Source organism: Rhinolophus hipposideros (assembly GCF_964194185.1).
Source record: "Rhinolophus hipposideros genome assembly, chromosome: 3".
Classification (NCBI taxonomy): Eukaryota; Metazoa; Chordata; class Mammalia; order Chiroptera; family Rhinolophidae; genus Rhinolophus; species Rhinolophus hipposideros.
The window spans coordinates 21,020,287-21,038,502 of NC_138049.1; the positions used below are offsets into that span (position 1 = coordinate 21,020,287).

Here is an 18,216-nt window from a genome sequence, read left to right on the forward strand (position 1 = left end):
CCAATTCTGAAGCTGTTGAAACATTTGCTGATTTTATAAAGGCTAGTATATTGCAAATTTGAAACAAACAGCAGGATGTTTAAATGTAGTCAGTTCTGTTCTATCTTATTTTCAAATGAAAATTTACTTAGCAATAGACTTTTGGAAAATCTATTCATTTTCTATTACAAGTTGATTCTGAAATAGAAGTTCATGTTTAACAGACATTGTCCAGCCAGGGTAACGTTAGGCATGGAATTACTATACTGATCATTAGTTTTGGGAAATTACTAGTACCATAAAGAGCAAGCCACGATATTCTGGGGCGGGGGGGGGGGAGGGAAGACAGATTAAAATGTTAATAGAGCATACTATTTTTTGATTTATTGAAGTTTTGCTTAGCTAACAAGCATAGATGTAATCTGTGTCACAGGTATTTCCTGTCAGTTAATAAGTGACTTAGTTCTTCTACTCCCAAAGCTGATGATTAAGCAGCAGGAAACTCCCTCTCCCTCTCCTATTATGACTCCTGAAACAGTCCAGGATAGCTGAATCTACGAAATGTGTGTGTTTAGTGTCATCATGGAATGTCAAGAAAACCACTATAAAAATTAAAGGAATTCAAGTACATTGACTGTGTAAGCTTGTGCCACTCCTTTCAATGAAATCATTTTGAAAACTTATAGATGACTGAACTACATCAGTATGTATCTGGTGCATTCTGGTAATCTTGAGGCTTGGGAAAGGAATTTTAAAGACTGTTAAAGACAATACAAAAACTCATGGGCATGGCTGTGTTCCAGTAAAACTTTATTTACAAAAATTGATGGCCTGCCACAGGCTGTCCTCATTTGTCAATCCCTCGTCTACAGGAATTCTAAGAGAAGTTTAGGAACTCTTGTATACTATATCCCTTACATTTCATTATATTGCAGAAAAGAAACCTTATTAATTTTGTTTAAATCAAATACCATGTTAACACCCTGGAAAACTAGCATTTTCCCATAGAAGGCACTCTGGCCAGAAGAGAGAGTTCCTGGACCTTCATAGTTCTCATCGGTGTAAGAATTCACTGACCTACTCTAGTACTATGTCCCACTTTCTAGTCCTGCTTATTCTGAAGCACAGTCCAATTTATACTGTTTAAGAGAGCATGGCTCTAAAACCAAACTCTCTGGGTTAAATTCCTGGCTTTGTCATGTCTTAATTGACATTGATTAAATTCCTTAATCCTTTTGAGCCTCAGATTTCTCATCTGCAATATAGGGTTAATAATAAAACCCACATCAGGGGATCTATGTTTTAAGAAATGAGTTAATATGAGAAATGCTTAAAACAGTACCTAGTATACAATATGTATTCAATTTCAGTATAAATGAAATATTAGCAATTATTAATATACCTACCCAAATTCTTTTCTTTTCTCTTTTTTCGTTTTTTGTTTTGGTTTTTATAATCCTCAAATATCTGCCCCCAGAAAGGGAAATGTTAAATGGTCTATATTATGATTTTTTAATAATGACCGAGGATATGGTGAGAACAGGCCCCTCAAATAAAGATTATCACCCTGAATGTAGGAAGTTCAGGGTGTCTTCTCCTGTGCGCCATCCCACACCAAACATATACACTTGATCTTCTCAAATTTCCTCTCTGAGTGAAAGACTTCTCAGGAGTCCCTGAAAATTCTCTGTGGCTAATCATACTGACTGGTGCTGGGAAACACCATTTGCTCTTACAAAGTTCCGCAGTCTCCTTCTGGAACAGGTCGTGGTTTACCCTCTTTCCAACAACCCACAAGGAAATACCTCTCAAATGACATCACTTAATAGCCTCCTAACATCTGCTGGAGCGCCATGACCACATGGAGAGATGGGTTACCCACACAGAGGGGTAGGTGACAGGAGTTCCCCAGGCCGGAAGGGCAAACACAGGTTGCAGAAACTGGGGAGGAGGCCTCTTCACAATGGATCCCACTTTGTTCAGAGTGTTGAAAATGAATTTCTGATAGAATTCCCTCCAAAGTCACATACATATTACTTTTTAATATTAGGCCCCTTCTTCCCTCCATTAATGAGTTTTCCCTGTGACTAAAAAATATACATTGTCAACACCTTAGATTTAGTCATATAACATTCAAAAGTGATAATGAAACTTCCACTTCTTGTATTTTGATCACTCCTGTAGTAAAATAAGGACTTTGAAAATTAACTTATGTACATAGAGTATGTTTGATAGGAGTCTATTTTAATTTTGTTACACAAAATTAGTTCCCTAAGTATTTTGCATTTAGCTACTTCAAATAATACCACATTTAAAGTTTCTCAAAGATCAACCACAAAGAGAAGAGTCTTTGAAACAAAGAACTAATGTTCATTTTCAAACAAATTGAAAAATAGTTCAAAAAAAACAGTGATAATTCCTGATTATCAAAGATTTTCCTTATTTGGACAGTTTTGATATTTAATACTGACTGAGTAAATACTATTCTTTTAGGTGGTAGTTGTTTATTTAAATAATGTCATGGACATTTCATTCCAGGAGATAATGATCAACTTTTCACTGTATCCTCTTTGTGATTAAAAACAATAACTTACTAATTTCTTTTGTTTCAGTCTGGTGTTAACATTTCTATTTGAGACATAATTATAACTGTTGTTATCTTAGTGATAAACTGTGATATTTTTGACATAAAGAAAATTTTAAAATGGTAGGACCAAAAGCTTTGATTGAAAAAAACATGGGGAAGGCAGTCTTTGTGACAAGGAGTCCACTGTCTTCCCTTACTGCTGGAATTTGGGAATAAACCTGTGTTTCTTTCAAAAAAAAAAAGAAAAAAGAAAAACATGGCTTGTAATCAAATGTATACTATGAACAGTTGAGCAGCTAACATTTTAAAAATCAAAAGAGCTCATTAATGACAACTATATACATGTATACGTACATACATACACACATACATGTAGGTATTATACACACATATATGTATAGTATAATTATATGTATGCATATAATTAATTATACATACATGTGTGTGTGTATAATTTCTTATTGACAAACATATTCATAGAACAATGCTTAAAAAAAAAAGAGTTAATATGCCACAGACTTACCACAGCTTAGGTTGCTTTCAGCTTTGAGAGCTAGGGTTGGGATATTCCAAAAGTCATTTTGCCAGTCGACCACATTCCCTTTCACATTACAGCTGAGGTTGGAGAGGATTTTGGAATTCATGGTAAAATTCCAAAGTCGAAAGTTATAAATGTCCCCTTTTAGAGAGGCAATTTCATTTTGATTGGAGCCCAACAACAATTTCCCATTCCCAGAAATAACTTTACTAATGGTAGAATCGCATGGAACTGCTTCATAGTTTCTTTTGAAATTTACACCAACAGAGCCCAAAGAATTATTCCAAACGATGCAGAGCTGCTCAAAGCTTTCTGTGAAAATGTCTTCTTTATCCTTTACAGGTAACACGCTGTTTAGTAAGCACTCTGAGCCAGAAATAGATAGAAAGTAGCCATTCTTGGCCTTTCCAAAACTGAGTAATTTGGGGAAGGATGCATTTGAGTAGGAGAAAGCCATCCATTCACTGTCTTCCTTGCCAATTTTGGTTGCTTCAAAACAGAGTGTGAAAGCGCTGAGCTCTGGAATAGAGACACTTTTTGCAACAGATACCTGGTAAACATCTAGCTTCTGGGGTAAAACGACCTTTTGATTCCTTAAGGACACAGCAACTAGGACAAAAGATAATGATAGATAAAACATGTTAACTTCAGATATGGACTAATGAGAAGCAAAATGTCTGATATACCCAAACCCTCCACCACTCTACTCATTGACTTGTGCCCCTCACTCCCCTCTTCCACTGTCCATCTACGCTCTAACACCGATGCATTACCTTAAACCAATAATGATAACAGCAATAAGAAACCCCACCAATTTTAATTCTAATAACCTTGAGTTACAGCCAGCCAACTTAACAAACAAGAAGTATTTTTCTTAGTCTATGAACTGAAAAAAAACAACAACATAAAACCAATAAAAACAATTAAAAAAACTACTAGTTTCAGGAAAGCTCTATTTATATTTAAGATTTTCAAAAATACGTTACTTTTCAAATCATTTCTAAAGATAATAACTAATCATTCTAGTTTTCCTCAACAATTACCTTTCACTCTACCCAAGCACTATGGTACCCTCTCCCCTTCAGACACCCCATGTCCTACTCATATTCTCCATCACCAGGATATTTGAGAGATAAAGGCAACGACAATTCCATGGAGGAGAAGGAGTTTAGTAAAACAACAAACTAAATGGAATGTTAAGCTACATTTCCTTTACATCTGGGTATTTGACCTAGTTTGTGAGGGAACAGTGGTTACAAGGGCAGAAGATGGAGCTCTTATCCCTGCTCTTCCACAGCTCTGTATGACCTAGGACATTATTATTCGCCTTGCTCTACCCTAGTCTCTTCCTCTGCAAAGTGAAGGACAATGGCATCTATTGCACAGGTGGTTGACAGGAATTAAATAAGTTAATACCCGCACAACACTACAGCAGCGCCTGTGCCATAGTCAATATATAGCTAGTATTGATTACTAATATAGATTACTATTATTATGTGAATAATAAATTCAAAATAAAAATCCATTAGCCTAGTCCTTCTGTGACATATGTGAAATTATTAAATAATACAATGGATTTAGCCCTATGCTAATCTAATAGATATGAAACGTTTTGATTTGAGAGAGAAGGCGCTCACCTCAAAAATACTGTTTAATAACGGTTTTGTAGGAATGCTAGTTTGAATATATTTCAATACTACACCAAGGATAAATCTATGGTAAAAACTTCATTAAAATAGAAATATTCTACTTAAAAATCCATGATGGAATTTAATAGAATCATGTATTAGGTTGGTGCAAAAGTAATTGCAGTTTAAAAGGTTAAAAATAATTGCAAAAACCATAATTCCTTTCCCACCATCCTACATTTTATCTACTTTTTAAATATAAAGCAGTTTACAGATTTATTTACCCAAAGGGATGTTTATGCAATATGAAACCAATATTCTGTATGTGTTGTTAAAATAATAAAGGCTAAAAGGAAATATGTCCATCAACATTTTATTAGTGCTTTTGGCTAGAGAAAGATATACTCGTATAGATATTGTAATTTCCTCCTTTTTTATTTTCAAATCCCCTATAATATCTCATCATTTTTAAAACATTATTTGAAAAATGAAAGCATGTGTTTTTCAATGACCAACACATACATTTAATGTCAATTACAAAGTAAACAACTCTGCCACCAAAAACACAATTTACAATAGTGAGTCAGTCATTTTCATCGTGGTGTCTTTCTGTTTCGATTCTTTTCATGATAGATAACATCTACTTAAGGCACTGAGGAGAAAAAGATGTACAACTAAATCTCTGTCTTAAAGCTTGAATACCTTAAGCAAAGACAGGTTTTAGAAAGAACTGAGTTATTTAAATGTTGTGATATGCCAGAATCTGAGAAATACATTTGATTGGCCATTTCAAGAGGCTTTCCTCAGGTTATATTGTCTATTAGCTTAAGTTATAAATACCTCTTTTTAAATTTTAATTTATGCTAATTTTCTATATTTGTCTCCTAGCATAATTCCTTAAAAGGGCAACATGTTAAACGCCTAAAATAAAATGATTCTAAATAGGAATGTTTTAAATGTTCAGTGGAGAGATGTTACATTTCCAGATTTTAATTATTAGCTGTGGAATATCTCATGTCTTCCAAGCAGCCTTTAAATGTTCTGCATATAAACAATATAAAATAATCCAGCTTTACTGTAACCAGATTTTGGATCTGGTAACTATATATTGCTAATGAGAATACTCAGAGAATATTAACAGCATCTTGCCCTTAAATTCTAATCCTAATCATTCACATTCACTTAAAAGAGCGTAACTGTCTTCTGGTCCTGTGTTTATTGCAGAACATGTTAAATGAAAGCAGAAGGCTGGCACCGCCTTTGGTTTACATACCTCTGATGTAGCTGGCATTGAAACCTTTCTTCTGGATGCTAAAGTCACTTGAAAAGGACACATGCATCTCATTCGCACTTGAGTTAAATGATAGGCCTTTAGCAGTTGCTCCACAAAATTTAGTCTGGCTCTCTCCATTATCAAGGGATAATGAGTCATAAATGCAATTGGGAGCTTCTTCAATGTCGAAGTCATGAAACGTTATCTGAATGATGTAGCCAGTAGGGGCTCGGAGGGTCCACATGCAAGCCTGGCTGTTAGGGTAGTCGTTAGGGTAGCACGGAGAAGTAAAGATCCCAGAAGGGTTGGATAGGACAACCCTGCAGTTGGCACATCCCCACACTGTTGGCAAGATCAAAGAGAGACAGAGAAAAAGACTGGGATCAGAGGCATACAACAATCCAAGAATACCACATACTGGGGACAAACAGTAAACATTTTTAAATATCAACACATATTCATGAAAATTAAAAGACAAACAAAACCATCTCAAGGAAAAAGAAATACCAATAAAGCAACAAAAAGTAAAAGAAAAATACAAAATTTTACAGCAATAGTTCTTAAACTGGGGCGGGGAGAGTGATATACTCTGAGAATCTGATGCAAGTTAGGGGAACTTTCTCCAGGAAAAATCAGGGGAGCCACTACACTAGCACACAATTTTAGGGAACACACGAGGCCTCAGGAGGCAACACGTTTCACAAAGCTTCACTGACCTTGGTTAGGAATCTCTACTCTATAGAGTAATTGAACTGGGTTCATGGGGGTTATAGAACCATAAAGATAGAACTCAATTATTACAAACTATGGATATAAAGCAAGAGGAATGCTTAGAAAATAAATGCTTAAAGAGAAAGCTACCAATGCAAAAAATAAATAAACAGGTTATCATCTGGAAGACTGTATTTTTTTCTAAAATTCAAATAAATAGCATCACCTTGCATTTGTGGGATATTTATAGTTTTGAAAGTACTATTATTTATCCTATTTGTTTATCACCGTTGATAATTATATAGTTGTGTGATCATGTCACTTATCAATATTCAGTAAATATTTATTGGTGCCTGTGATATGCTAGACACTGTTCTAAATAGTTAGTATATACCAATAAACAGGGACAACGATGTCTGTTGAATGATTCTTACACTTCAGTTTTGGTCCCAAGGATAAACAAACAATAATACAATGACAGATGGTGATAAGAGGTAGAGAAAAATGTAAGACAATCAATTATTTTTCAATTTTCAGTTATCCAAGGCCTGGCCACCAGCTGGAACCGGAAACCAAGGTCTACTGTCTTCCTATCTAGCAATGCTATTGCAATTAATATTCGTGTTGCTTTCAAGTATCTGTATCAAAGTAGGCAGTAATCTCATTGATCCAACACTCTGAACAAAGACACTGCCATAAAACTGACACATAAATTTTCAAACAACAAATAGCTTTCACCATGTTAATGTAAATTGCTTTATACTTGTTGTGTTCCTTTTTTACTAGATTGAGTAGAATGAATAGGCAATAATTTTTCTTAAAAATAGTAGTCATTACAAATATTACTTATTCTTCTATGATACAGTGATATATTCAAGAATGTACATGTTATGCTGCTCGAATTAAGTTTGCTGTTTTCTTTACCCCGTGTCCACCTCGTGCTATGCACTGCCTTGCCTTGACAACACTGCTCCCCATCCATTCTTTCTCACTTGCCCTCCCTCTGCTCTTCCTCCCTAAGGCTCTTATATCTTGTATGGGCCTGGAGACAGCTGGGGGGAAAACACTTTATGATCATCAAGTGTTCGCCGAATGCCTTCCCTCATCCATCCCTGGACCACCGTGTTCCTCTCCTCGGCAGCATTATTCAGAGCAGTTGTGTTACTTCCTTTTGTGAGACTGTTGCTTATTTTCTGTCTTCTCCTACTAGTCTCTAGCTCAACAAGCAGAGAGTAGGTGCTGTCATATTCACCACCTTCCTCCTCCTAGCATCTCTGACATATAAAAGACCTTTGACATTTGTTGAATTTATGAAAAAAATGAACAGTCTAAACGAATGGAAAAATGCCTAAATTGAAAATGACTAAATATGGCATGTAAACTTAAGTCAAACAAAATCTAAGTCTGAACCAAAGACAAGGGGTGCATGAGCTCTGGAATATCTCTTTGGATGGGGTTTTGGGGCTCCTTCCTTCGGTTACTCCACTCATACGTGGCATGGGATTAAAATGACTGGCCTTTCTGATAAGGTTAGCTTCCCGTTATTGTACCTTGAGCTCAAGAGAGAGAAGTAATCCTAGTGAATTAAAAATAATGTATCTGGGCCGGCCCAGTGGCTCAGGCGGTTGGAGCTCCCTGCTCCTAACTCCAAAGGCTGCCGGTTTGATTCCCACATGGGCCAGTGGGCTCTCAACCACAAAGTTGCCGGTTCAACTCCTCGAGTCCCGCAAGGGATGGTGGGCTCTGCCCCCTGCAACTAAGATTGAACACGGCACCTTGAGCTTAGCTGCTGCTGAGCTCCCAGATGGCTCAGTTGGTTGGAGTGCGTCCTCTCAACCACAAGGTTGCTGGTTTGACTCCTGGGCTGCACCCCCTGCAACTAGCAACGGCAACTGGACCTGGAGCTGAGCTGCGCCCTCCACAACTAAGATTGAAAGGACAACTTGACTTGGAAAAAAATCCTGGAAGTACACACTGTTCCCCAATAAAGTCCTGTTCCCCTTCCCCAAAAAAAAAAAAAAAAAAAAGTAAAAAAAATGTATATAGTAATAGGCACTGAAGATTAAAAGAGAAAAATAGGAAGGAAAACAAGATACAATTATCTGTGTCATCTTAATATGCATGCAGACAGCATCATTGTCCAAAATGAGATGCCATTCCCTATATCCGAGACCCAAGTAATGTTCCTGACATCCTTTATTCTGATATACTCTTTTTTGTAATTTTTTTCCTAAGAATTGAATTAAAGGTACAGGAAAATTCAATTTGACTGATAACACTGACTACAGACTCTTCAACAAGTTCACCTTTCTGTGCCTCAGTTTCACCACCTTCACACTGGTGGTAATAATAGAACCTACTCCTAGGGCTATTGGGAGGATTAGCTGGGTTAATACTGTAAAGTCCATAATTAGCACTGTTTAAGTGTTAGCTATTATTAACATTACTATAACACAAAAGCTGTGCATCCATAATTTAAGAGAGGAAAACTAGTACCCCACCTTGGTAGAATCTCTTTCCCCTTAGGCACTTGATGGGATATATAAGAGAAAGAAGACACCATAACGTTCATTAAAAAAAGCATTTAAAGCACTATTCTATATGATTCTAATCTATAGTAACTAGACAGCATTTAGAGTTAGTGCTACTAAATAGTGATTATCTTAATTGGATTAAATGTCAGTTAAACTAGGCACAATATCATCATGTTCATTATACTTCTAGATAACATCACAGTAAAGGGCTTTCACATGTAGTATCTCATTTGACATCATAATAACCCTGGGGATTGGTTTCACTTCCATCTTCAAATGAAGCAAATATGGCTAATATAGATTACATAATTTGCCCAAAGTTACACATATAATTGATAGCAGGACAAGATTCTTCTAGTGTCTTTCTAAGAAAAAAAAAAAGTTGCCACATATTTTTTTTAATGAATGCGCAACAAAGTGTGAACTCGAGTACTGTTTTAAGAGACAATGTTGTTGTTGTTGTTGTTGTTGTTGTCTTTATTTTTTTATTAGTTTCGGGTGCACAAAACAATGTAATAGTTAGACATTAATATCATTCACACAGTGACAACCTCCCTCCCCCCCTCCACTACCCCTCTGACGTCTCATATAGCCATAAGAGACAATGATTTTCAATGGCCAATTTCTTAAAAAGAGTGTAATCACCCTTAAATTTATGTTTTAGGAGACTAATTTTGAAGTATTTTAGTAAAGAGTGTTATAGAGTCTAAAATATAGTGCTTTGGGTTTGCCTATTAGAGCAAATGTCACTGCCAATTAATTTCTACACTATGAGGTAGTTGATGAAGAAAGTAATTTGTTCTCTCTTAAAGGCAAGGAACTTAGAAAGATGGCTACTGAAGTAGCCACTGAATGAAGCCTTGGTAAAACAAGGGTTAACATAGCTCCTACAAGCCACCTAGCTCAAAACATCTGGCTCAAAATGTTCCCAAAGACAGATATAGTAACATATTTATACTTATAACTTACAAAAGAAAATTTTCAGGTAATTTAAACAACAAAACAAATTCTACCCTCAACTCTTGCCTACGCTTGTCAGTGTTTGGCAATAATTTACTCCTGCACACTTGCACAAAACTTTATTCTTGAAGGGCTTCAAACCTAAAATGGAAAACCTCCCAGTCAATCTAAAGCCTATCTTAACTTACACACAACATTTAGATAGAGATTCAATAACCATTATCTTATTGGGTTTTTTATCTCAGAGACTTGAATTTTTACCCCACTCTTGCTGCAAGTATGTCTCTGTAAATCAAATACTATGCTCTGTAAAATCCCTCGAAAACATGAGTTTCAGATCTCAAGGGATAAATCAAGAGATCAATTTTAGCTGCTTTCAACACAGATCTGCAGATGGAATAACTGTTTTTCCTATACAGTGTTAAGTGGTGAACAACATTCTTCATTTGAATGTCTGTAAAACTGTCAAGAACGAATTTGTTGGAAAAACTAGCCAGTGAAAATTATCTTCAGAAAATTTAGCTTACGTCGTCAGCTCAGTTGACATCCATTCCAAGTCTTTGTTTGAATTATCTACGTGACTATTCTTACGAAACAAAAGTTAGTTGCTTATAAAGGTTTACAATATTTTATAGCCTGGCAGTTTCTGAAGATTAAACCTAGGGATCAACAGTTGACATTTCTAGGACCAGTTCTAATGCCTAAATCATTACAAAGACAGGACAGCCACACACCATTTCTCCAGATTAAGTAAACTGCCACCAGGTGTAATATCAAGGAAGTAAAATATAAGTAATACATTAGTGCTGGAAAGTATTAAATGATAATATACAAAACTGAACAACCTCATTAAAGTATTTAAATTTGAAGTGATTGCAGACTTCTATGCAGATTGGTTCAGGATGGTAAGGAATCTGCCAGCAATTTGGCTGTGAATCTGTAATTCATAACAAATCTGGGATTCTGTTAATGTGATAGACTTGGCAAGTATCCCACCTTCTCTCACCATTCTCTTCAAGTTCTGCACACAAAATAACATCACCATGTTGGGAAGGTCACTGTTAGACCAGGGTTACATTGGTCCTTCCAATCTCCTGCTAGAACTTCCAGGAGCCAAGCAAAGATATAAATTTACTCCTCAATTCCTCCTAAAACATGGTTTCCCCAGAGTTAACCAGAAAATTGTTTGATTTCCCTTTGTAAAGGGAGTTTCAACCTCAAAATGTTCTTTCGAAACACACGGATATGAAGCCACCACTTTACTTGAATCAGTTCAACTAAGTTTGACATAGCTAGAAAACTAACAAGAAGCTGAACTGAAGGTTCCTTGATGAGGCACCATTAAGCTTGATAATTTTTTGAATCTCCAAAGAAATTCACATGCACCACACCTCAGATACATTTCTGTCTTCTGTAAGATGGTTCATGTTTAGACTTCAAGTCCTGTTTTTCCATAATCACCTTGGCATGAGAATATTCCACATGTAACTACAAAGGGAACACTTTCGGAAGATCCCAACAAGTGAACTGTTGTATATCCATTTAGTCAGCCTATTATATTGATATATATCTCTTGCAAGAGGATTAAACACACAAGCACACGTGCATGCATATGCACACACATCACACACATTTTCATGGGAAACTGTTCTCTCTTAAGCAATGGTTGATTCTTTCTCCAGAATTAAAACAAACAAACAAAACAAAACAAAAACTAAAGCCAATGCATTATTTGAAACAACCTAAACTTCCTGATCTACCAGTTAATCTATCTTCTGGTTCATACATTCAAGCTTCTTATCCCTTTCCACATTCCTGAGCTACAAACCCCCACCTCTGTATCAGTCTAGCCATGGACTTCTGCTCTCTAATGCATAGGCTTCTGAGCACTATTGAAAAGAATTCACAAAATTGTGGACATTAGTTATACTAAAGAGGCTTCTAATTTTATCTCCCTCACCCTCTGCAACATTCAATACCTCTGAACACTCGATTATTTAGTCTGTCCCCTATAGTTCCTACCTTCTTCTCCTTGGTCTCCTCATGCCCTTCTCTCTGCCCTCTCTGAGCATCCCCTTTGTTCTGCTTGCCCTTACAATCCTTGCTATTTCAAGTATGGTCCTTATACCAGTAGCATCACATGGGAGCTTGTTACACATGCAGAATCACCCAGACCTTTTATACAAAATCTGTATTTCAACGTGATTCTCTGGTGATTTATAAGCACATTAAAATCTAAGAAGTGCTCCTCTGAATAACACCATACTACAGGAACTATTCACAGTCTCCATGAAGACACCTCCTCCCAAGACTGATCTCCCCTCCCACATCTCATGCAGTCATATTTATACCATGACCTCAGGGGAGGACCCCTGACCGAAGAGAACCAAATCATGGACTTAGCTAATCGGTCAATTCTCTCTCTGAGAATTTGAAGTTAGAGACAAAGATAATTTACTCACAGGATGATGAACAATAGAATGATGAAGTTATATAACCACTAAGGTAGCAGAAGCCTTGGCTACTTGTAAAGCACACTGATGGGCAAACAGAGAAAAGAAAGAGAAACTGTGTAGAACAGAGAGATGAGAGGAAACCAGACATTGAGAAACACAAAAACTTTAATTCTAGACATCCCATGTCCAGCAATCAATTGTTGGTAGCCTGTTATTGGATTCTATGACAAGAAATCCTATGATAGTTACCATATCACCTCTTCACTTGATCCAGGTTTATTGTATTTCTGTTCCTTATGACCAAGTGTGCTTTAGGCCAATATTTTATGGGCTCTCCTCTCTTTAGCACTCTCTCTACACTCATTCCCTTTGGGTGATCTCATCCAAACACAGGCCTTCATTATGTCCAAATAATGATGAGACACATGTTCTACTGAGCACCACACCCACACTTGCGAATGCCAACTCGGCATCTCCACTTGGAAGTTCTATCGATCCTTCAATGCAAATACCTTCCTCAAATAATCTGTTTTCATCCACTTTATAATTGTTAGTAGATGAGAATCATCTAAGCTAGGACTCTGAATAGCTCTTCTCCCACACCATTTCAAATAGTTTGTCAAGAGTTATGAGATTTTTTTTTTCATGGTTATTTAATTTATTCCCTCATCTCATTCCCACGACCACTTAGTTTAAGGTTCTCATATTTTCTCTCATGGACAAAAATTTCAGTAACTACTTTTCTTGTCAACAGTCTTGTCACCTCCAACTCATCCTCCACTTCACTACAAGAAACATCTATGAAAATGCAAATGCAAATGCAAATCTAAAAATAAGTTTTCTGTAACTGAAAATCTCTGGGATCCAGTAAGACAAGCGTCTTTGAATGACATATACAGTACTCCATATTTTCCCTGTTCACACTTTCTAGTTCATCTCTTAACATCCCCCACATTTATTCACTTAATAAATATTTATTACGTATTTATTTACCCAACACTGTAAGGGATGTTGGGAAGACAGTCATGGACAAGATATAATCCCTGACTTTAAAGAAACTATAGATTATTTCAAACACAAATAAATAAGTAAATAGCAATAATACAATTGAAAAGTGCTCTGATAGAGCAGGTCAATGAGTGTGATAACCTAGGTTTAGACTTCATAGAAATGGTACCATTTCTAACAGACGAGAAAGAAACTGAGACCTAAATGTGCAGCAGAGAAGTGGGCCAAGTGAGAAGGGGAAGCAGAGGAAAACAAGAAAAGAATGTCCTGGTCAGTAGATGCAAAGGCTTGGAGGTGAGAGAGAGCATGGATTGTTCAAACAACTTAAAGAGCTCAGGTTAGCTGAAATAGTGTGCAAAGTGGGGAGAAATGAGAGATAAAGATGGCAAGGGAGGCAGAAATGAGGTTCTGCAGGATTTTGCAGGCCTTTCTGAAGAAAATGAAAAACTATAAGAGCAGTAATGAAAATAAAAAGGTTTTAATTATGGGAAAGTAAAATAATCAGATTTGTGTTTAGTACAGATATTTTTAAAAACCTCACCCTTTTATACATAAACAACATGAAACTACCAGTGAATAAAGACCCTTTTTAAGAATCACTACAGCCTAACTCAAAGGACTTGACAGATGACAAGAAGAAAAACAAAAGACAGCAAGTGACAGCTTGTCTGTAAAAAGAAACTAGCAGTCACAGTGGAAGGGAAGATTAATCTACAAGGACTCATTGAGGCAAACCTTAACTGTTGATGAGTAACATGTAAAAGTGGTAAAGTGACCAACCTAGCGTTCATTCAAGATCTGTCTTACTTTGATCTTACATGCTTTATTACTCCTAAAGAAAAACTAAGGGAACGATAAAAAAACACTCACCTAATGTTCATTTGACTTGAGATGTCACAGAAAATCTTTCTATATGGATTATCTAGGCAAAGTTGCAGGGTAAAACTGGTTTATGTTGGCACTGACCAGAAAAACATTGCTAAATATTACCAACATAAGTGGAGAACGTCTTAGCCTAATAAAAACTAACTATAGTTCTAATACTCACAAAGTCAATGACGTAATTACTGGCTAAACAGTGCATTACTAACTTCTTGAGCACATGAACTATCCATATAAAGTACTAGGACTACACTTGTCTTGTAGTAAGATGCTCAAATAAAATTAGTTTTTAGTGTTGTTGTGATTATGGTTATTTGATAGCAGAGCATGTTAGCCATATTTCAGTTCCTTTGTTGGTACATTCATTCATTCATTCATTCATTCATTCATTCATTCATTCAATTTTCTGGGCTCCTACTTCCATTCATTTTCAGTTTTCTTTCAGATGTCTTTACATATGGTTACCAGTGGGTAGGTAGGAGTAAAACAAGTTTGAAAAGTCAAGTGAAAGTTATTGCTTCCAATTTATTCCATGTTATGTGGTGCAGGTGAAGAACCTGAAATTAATAGCTAGAATAAGTTTTGGTTTTACAAGCTTGCCCTTCCAATACGTTGGGAAAATGTATTGGGAAGAAGATGGCAGTAACAGGATAAGTGTGTGTCTTAGCTCAAATTTTCCAAATGAGCCTTTAATTTGAGGGCATAAAAAAAAACACCCACTCAGGTTTGTACACAGAAATGGAAGCAGTTTAAATAGTCAAGGTTTGGAGCACAGCAAATTATAGATGCAACTGGCATAATTTTGTCTCTTTAAGGAATATTTTTTTATGTAAACATCTTAGTAATAAGAAAGGGCTGATGTAAAAATTTCATAATACAGTTTTAAAAATATAAATGTTTTCTCAGTAAAGCTTTCCATAATATCCAAGAACAACAGCTTGTTTAAATATGCTAACTGTCTTAAGTTAATTCATCACTGGAATTAATTACTTTTCGAAATATTTACATAATGTTAAAAATATTTATATAATAGAGCTCAAGTATATTAGTGTATGAGAGAGAAAGAGAGTAGTAGAGAGAAATAAACTTAAGTTTTTTCAGCAAACCCTGAAATTGAACTTTAGAAAGATTTCTTCTATGCTAACTGCTTTCTAGCTAAATCACAAGATCTAACTAATAAAAAAAATAACATGTTATTATTGTGGGAAAAAGATTACTGTAACAATATACTTATGATACTGAACTAGAAGCTCTCTCAAGATCCTTTCCAGATCTAAAATTATGCCTTTCAAGGTATTTCCTTTAAAATTTGAATACAAGCCATATAAACTCATAAAACATGTTGTGTCTTCATAACAGTACGTGGAGAATGACATAAAAATAACAACAGTAATTACACGTAGCATTTAGTGGAGATTATTTTGTGCCAGATGAGAGAATACATTGCCTTCCTCTTGCAATAGCTGTCCTTACGTGAATATTTGGCCATATTATAAATGGATCATAGTGCTTTCTAGTTTTGGCTCTTCCATTCACCAACGTGTGACTATGAGCTTGTCACTAGCCACTGAGGTCTTGGTTTCCATATTTGAAAGGACTGTCTCTTTTGGTTTTGAAACCCAAGTATGGGTGATAGATTCAGGTCCTTACACACAACAGAGCTTCAATTGCTCCCTTTACTAGGAAGAAGCTTCCAAGAGAGTCATAAAGATATCTGACACTTCCCTGAGGAAAAGTGTCTCCATGTGTAGTTCACAAGACTATGAGACAAGGGGGTCTTTCTGAGTAGTCCTAAATCTCAGCCTGTTTGTGTTCATTCGTCCACTTTGGGGCCAATACAGATTGAATGCAAGTAGAACTAATGGTCAGCAAACATCCTGGCTTCTGGAATATATTCCGACAGCTCAGCAAAATTTCCACATCTTGCTAACAGCACTTATTGTGCTATTTTGAATATTGCTGGCTTAGAATTACAGAGCAAGTTGTGACAGATTGTGAAGATTTAGAGTGTGGTTACATCAGGAAAAAAATCATCTCTTTTCTACTGAACATAGAAGCTTTCGTGTGTTGTTGATGCCTACCTGCTTACTTTACAAAAGAAAAACAAGTGTACTACTTTTGTAAAGTAAACACAACTATTGAGAAGCAAGGCTGAATGTTGGTTTGCCGCACCATTGCCAAAATGTTTATCTAACTGCAAGTGGCACTGGGTTGAGGATGAGGTGATGTAGGTGCTAACTTCTGGCAGGTTATGTACCTCCCGGCAACTCAATCAGTGTCTCCACAGCTAAACTGCTTCACCTCTGCCCCAGGGGGCCTCCACATCAATCACAAATCTGCAGCAAAAGCACAGTGGAAAAAGTTCGTGCAGTTCACCAAACTTTATAATTGTAAGTTTCCAGGGTAGTATAAAAATCAACTTGCTTACTGTCCTCTTTCAGCCAGCTATATTTTTAAACTCCAGAAAAAGGGGAGAGTGACTTGTTATAAGTGGGTGAATAAGGTCACACCTGCAGGCAAGCCTGCCAGGCAGCCAAACCACCAAAAGTGGGTGGGCTGGGTGGTCTACAGAGCAAACAGTGCAGCATGTTTCCAGTTGGAGGCACAGACCTAAGAACAGAAGCTCGTCAGTGTCCAGGAGGTCTGAACTGGGGCAAACCTCACTGCCACTGGAGAGCGGAGGAGTGCTCAGGCTGCAGTCATCTGCTTCACTCACTACTTGGGGAGCGGAGTGATCATTCAAAATTTCTGTAAAATGATGTCTGTGCTCTTGATGACCATTTAGCTTCTTGGTGTTTGAAAGAAAGAGAAAAATTATTTTAACAAACAGATTCCTTGCATGATCCCATTTAGAACATCAAGTAGGGACGTTTTGTAGGGTGTGATCTAAGGGAGTTATTTTGAAATAATAATAGGTATAATTGTATTCTGGGTCAGTACCAGCTATAACACAGAGTTTAGTCACCCCACTCTTTATCAAAATGACACTGACAAATAGGCAGACTGAGCCCCAGTGATTGCCGAAATTACATAGGAACATCCATCTTACAGAAAAACTGAAAGGGAAATTTCAAACAATGGCAATTTGGGATTCTAATATAAATACCAAGTTTTAGATACATATTTAGCATTTTCCTAGGGAAAGGTTTATGATGGGAAGACTATGTCCCATTTTGGTATCAAATTTCAACCAAGAAAGGAAGAGAAACTAGGGTTTTGAATTCTTTAATAATGAGTTAAAGTAAGTAGGAGATATTTGGACAAAGATCCTTCTGAAAGTTATTTTGCTAAGATAATGTGAGCTGAATCTCTACTCAGGGAAATGAAAATAATTTTCTTCTGCCTCCAATATAATCAGCTGACTTCCAGTTTTCAGGATGAACAAAACATTAGGCATTTTTCTGAAGGACCACCCAGCCAATGTGGCACTGCTCTAAGTGGAAGGACATTTTGCATAGCAAAATGGGTCAAAAACCAAAATTAATTGATATTTTAACAGAAATTAGTATTTGCTTTACAGTGATGTTAATAGTCTATGTTGTGTGTGTATGTGTGATATTTTTGCCCAGAAGAAATTATGCTTTAAATTACCAAAAATATTTTTTTCTCTAATACATCATTTTTATAGGTGTTATTTTATTGTGTTGTACAAATTTCTTT

General features: G+C 36.3%; 1 protein-coding gene across 4 annotated transcripts in view; it reads right to left on the minus strand.

Moving 5' to 3' along the window:
• ADGRG6 (adhesion G protein-coupled receptor G6) overlaps window positions 1–18,216 on the minus strand; it is a 131,392-nt gene that overhangs the window by 59,498 nt on the left and 53,678 nt on the right. For all 4 annotated transcript variants that reach the window (XM_081038530.1, XM_081038529.1, XM_081038532.1 and 1 more), the window contains exons 3-4: window positions 6,006–6,347; window positions 3,090–3,713 (exon numbers count right to left, since the gene is read on the minus strand). In XM_081038530.1, coding sequence (XP_080894656.1) covers window positions 3,090–3,713; window positions 6,006–6,347 — 966 coding nt within the window. The remainder of the gene's footprint in view (window positions 1–3,089; window positions 3,714–6,005; window positions 6,348–18,216) is intronic.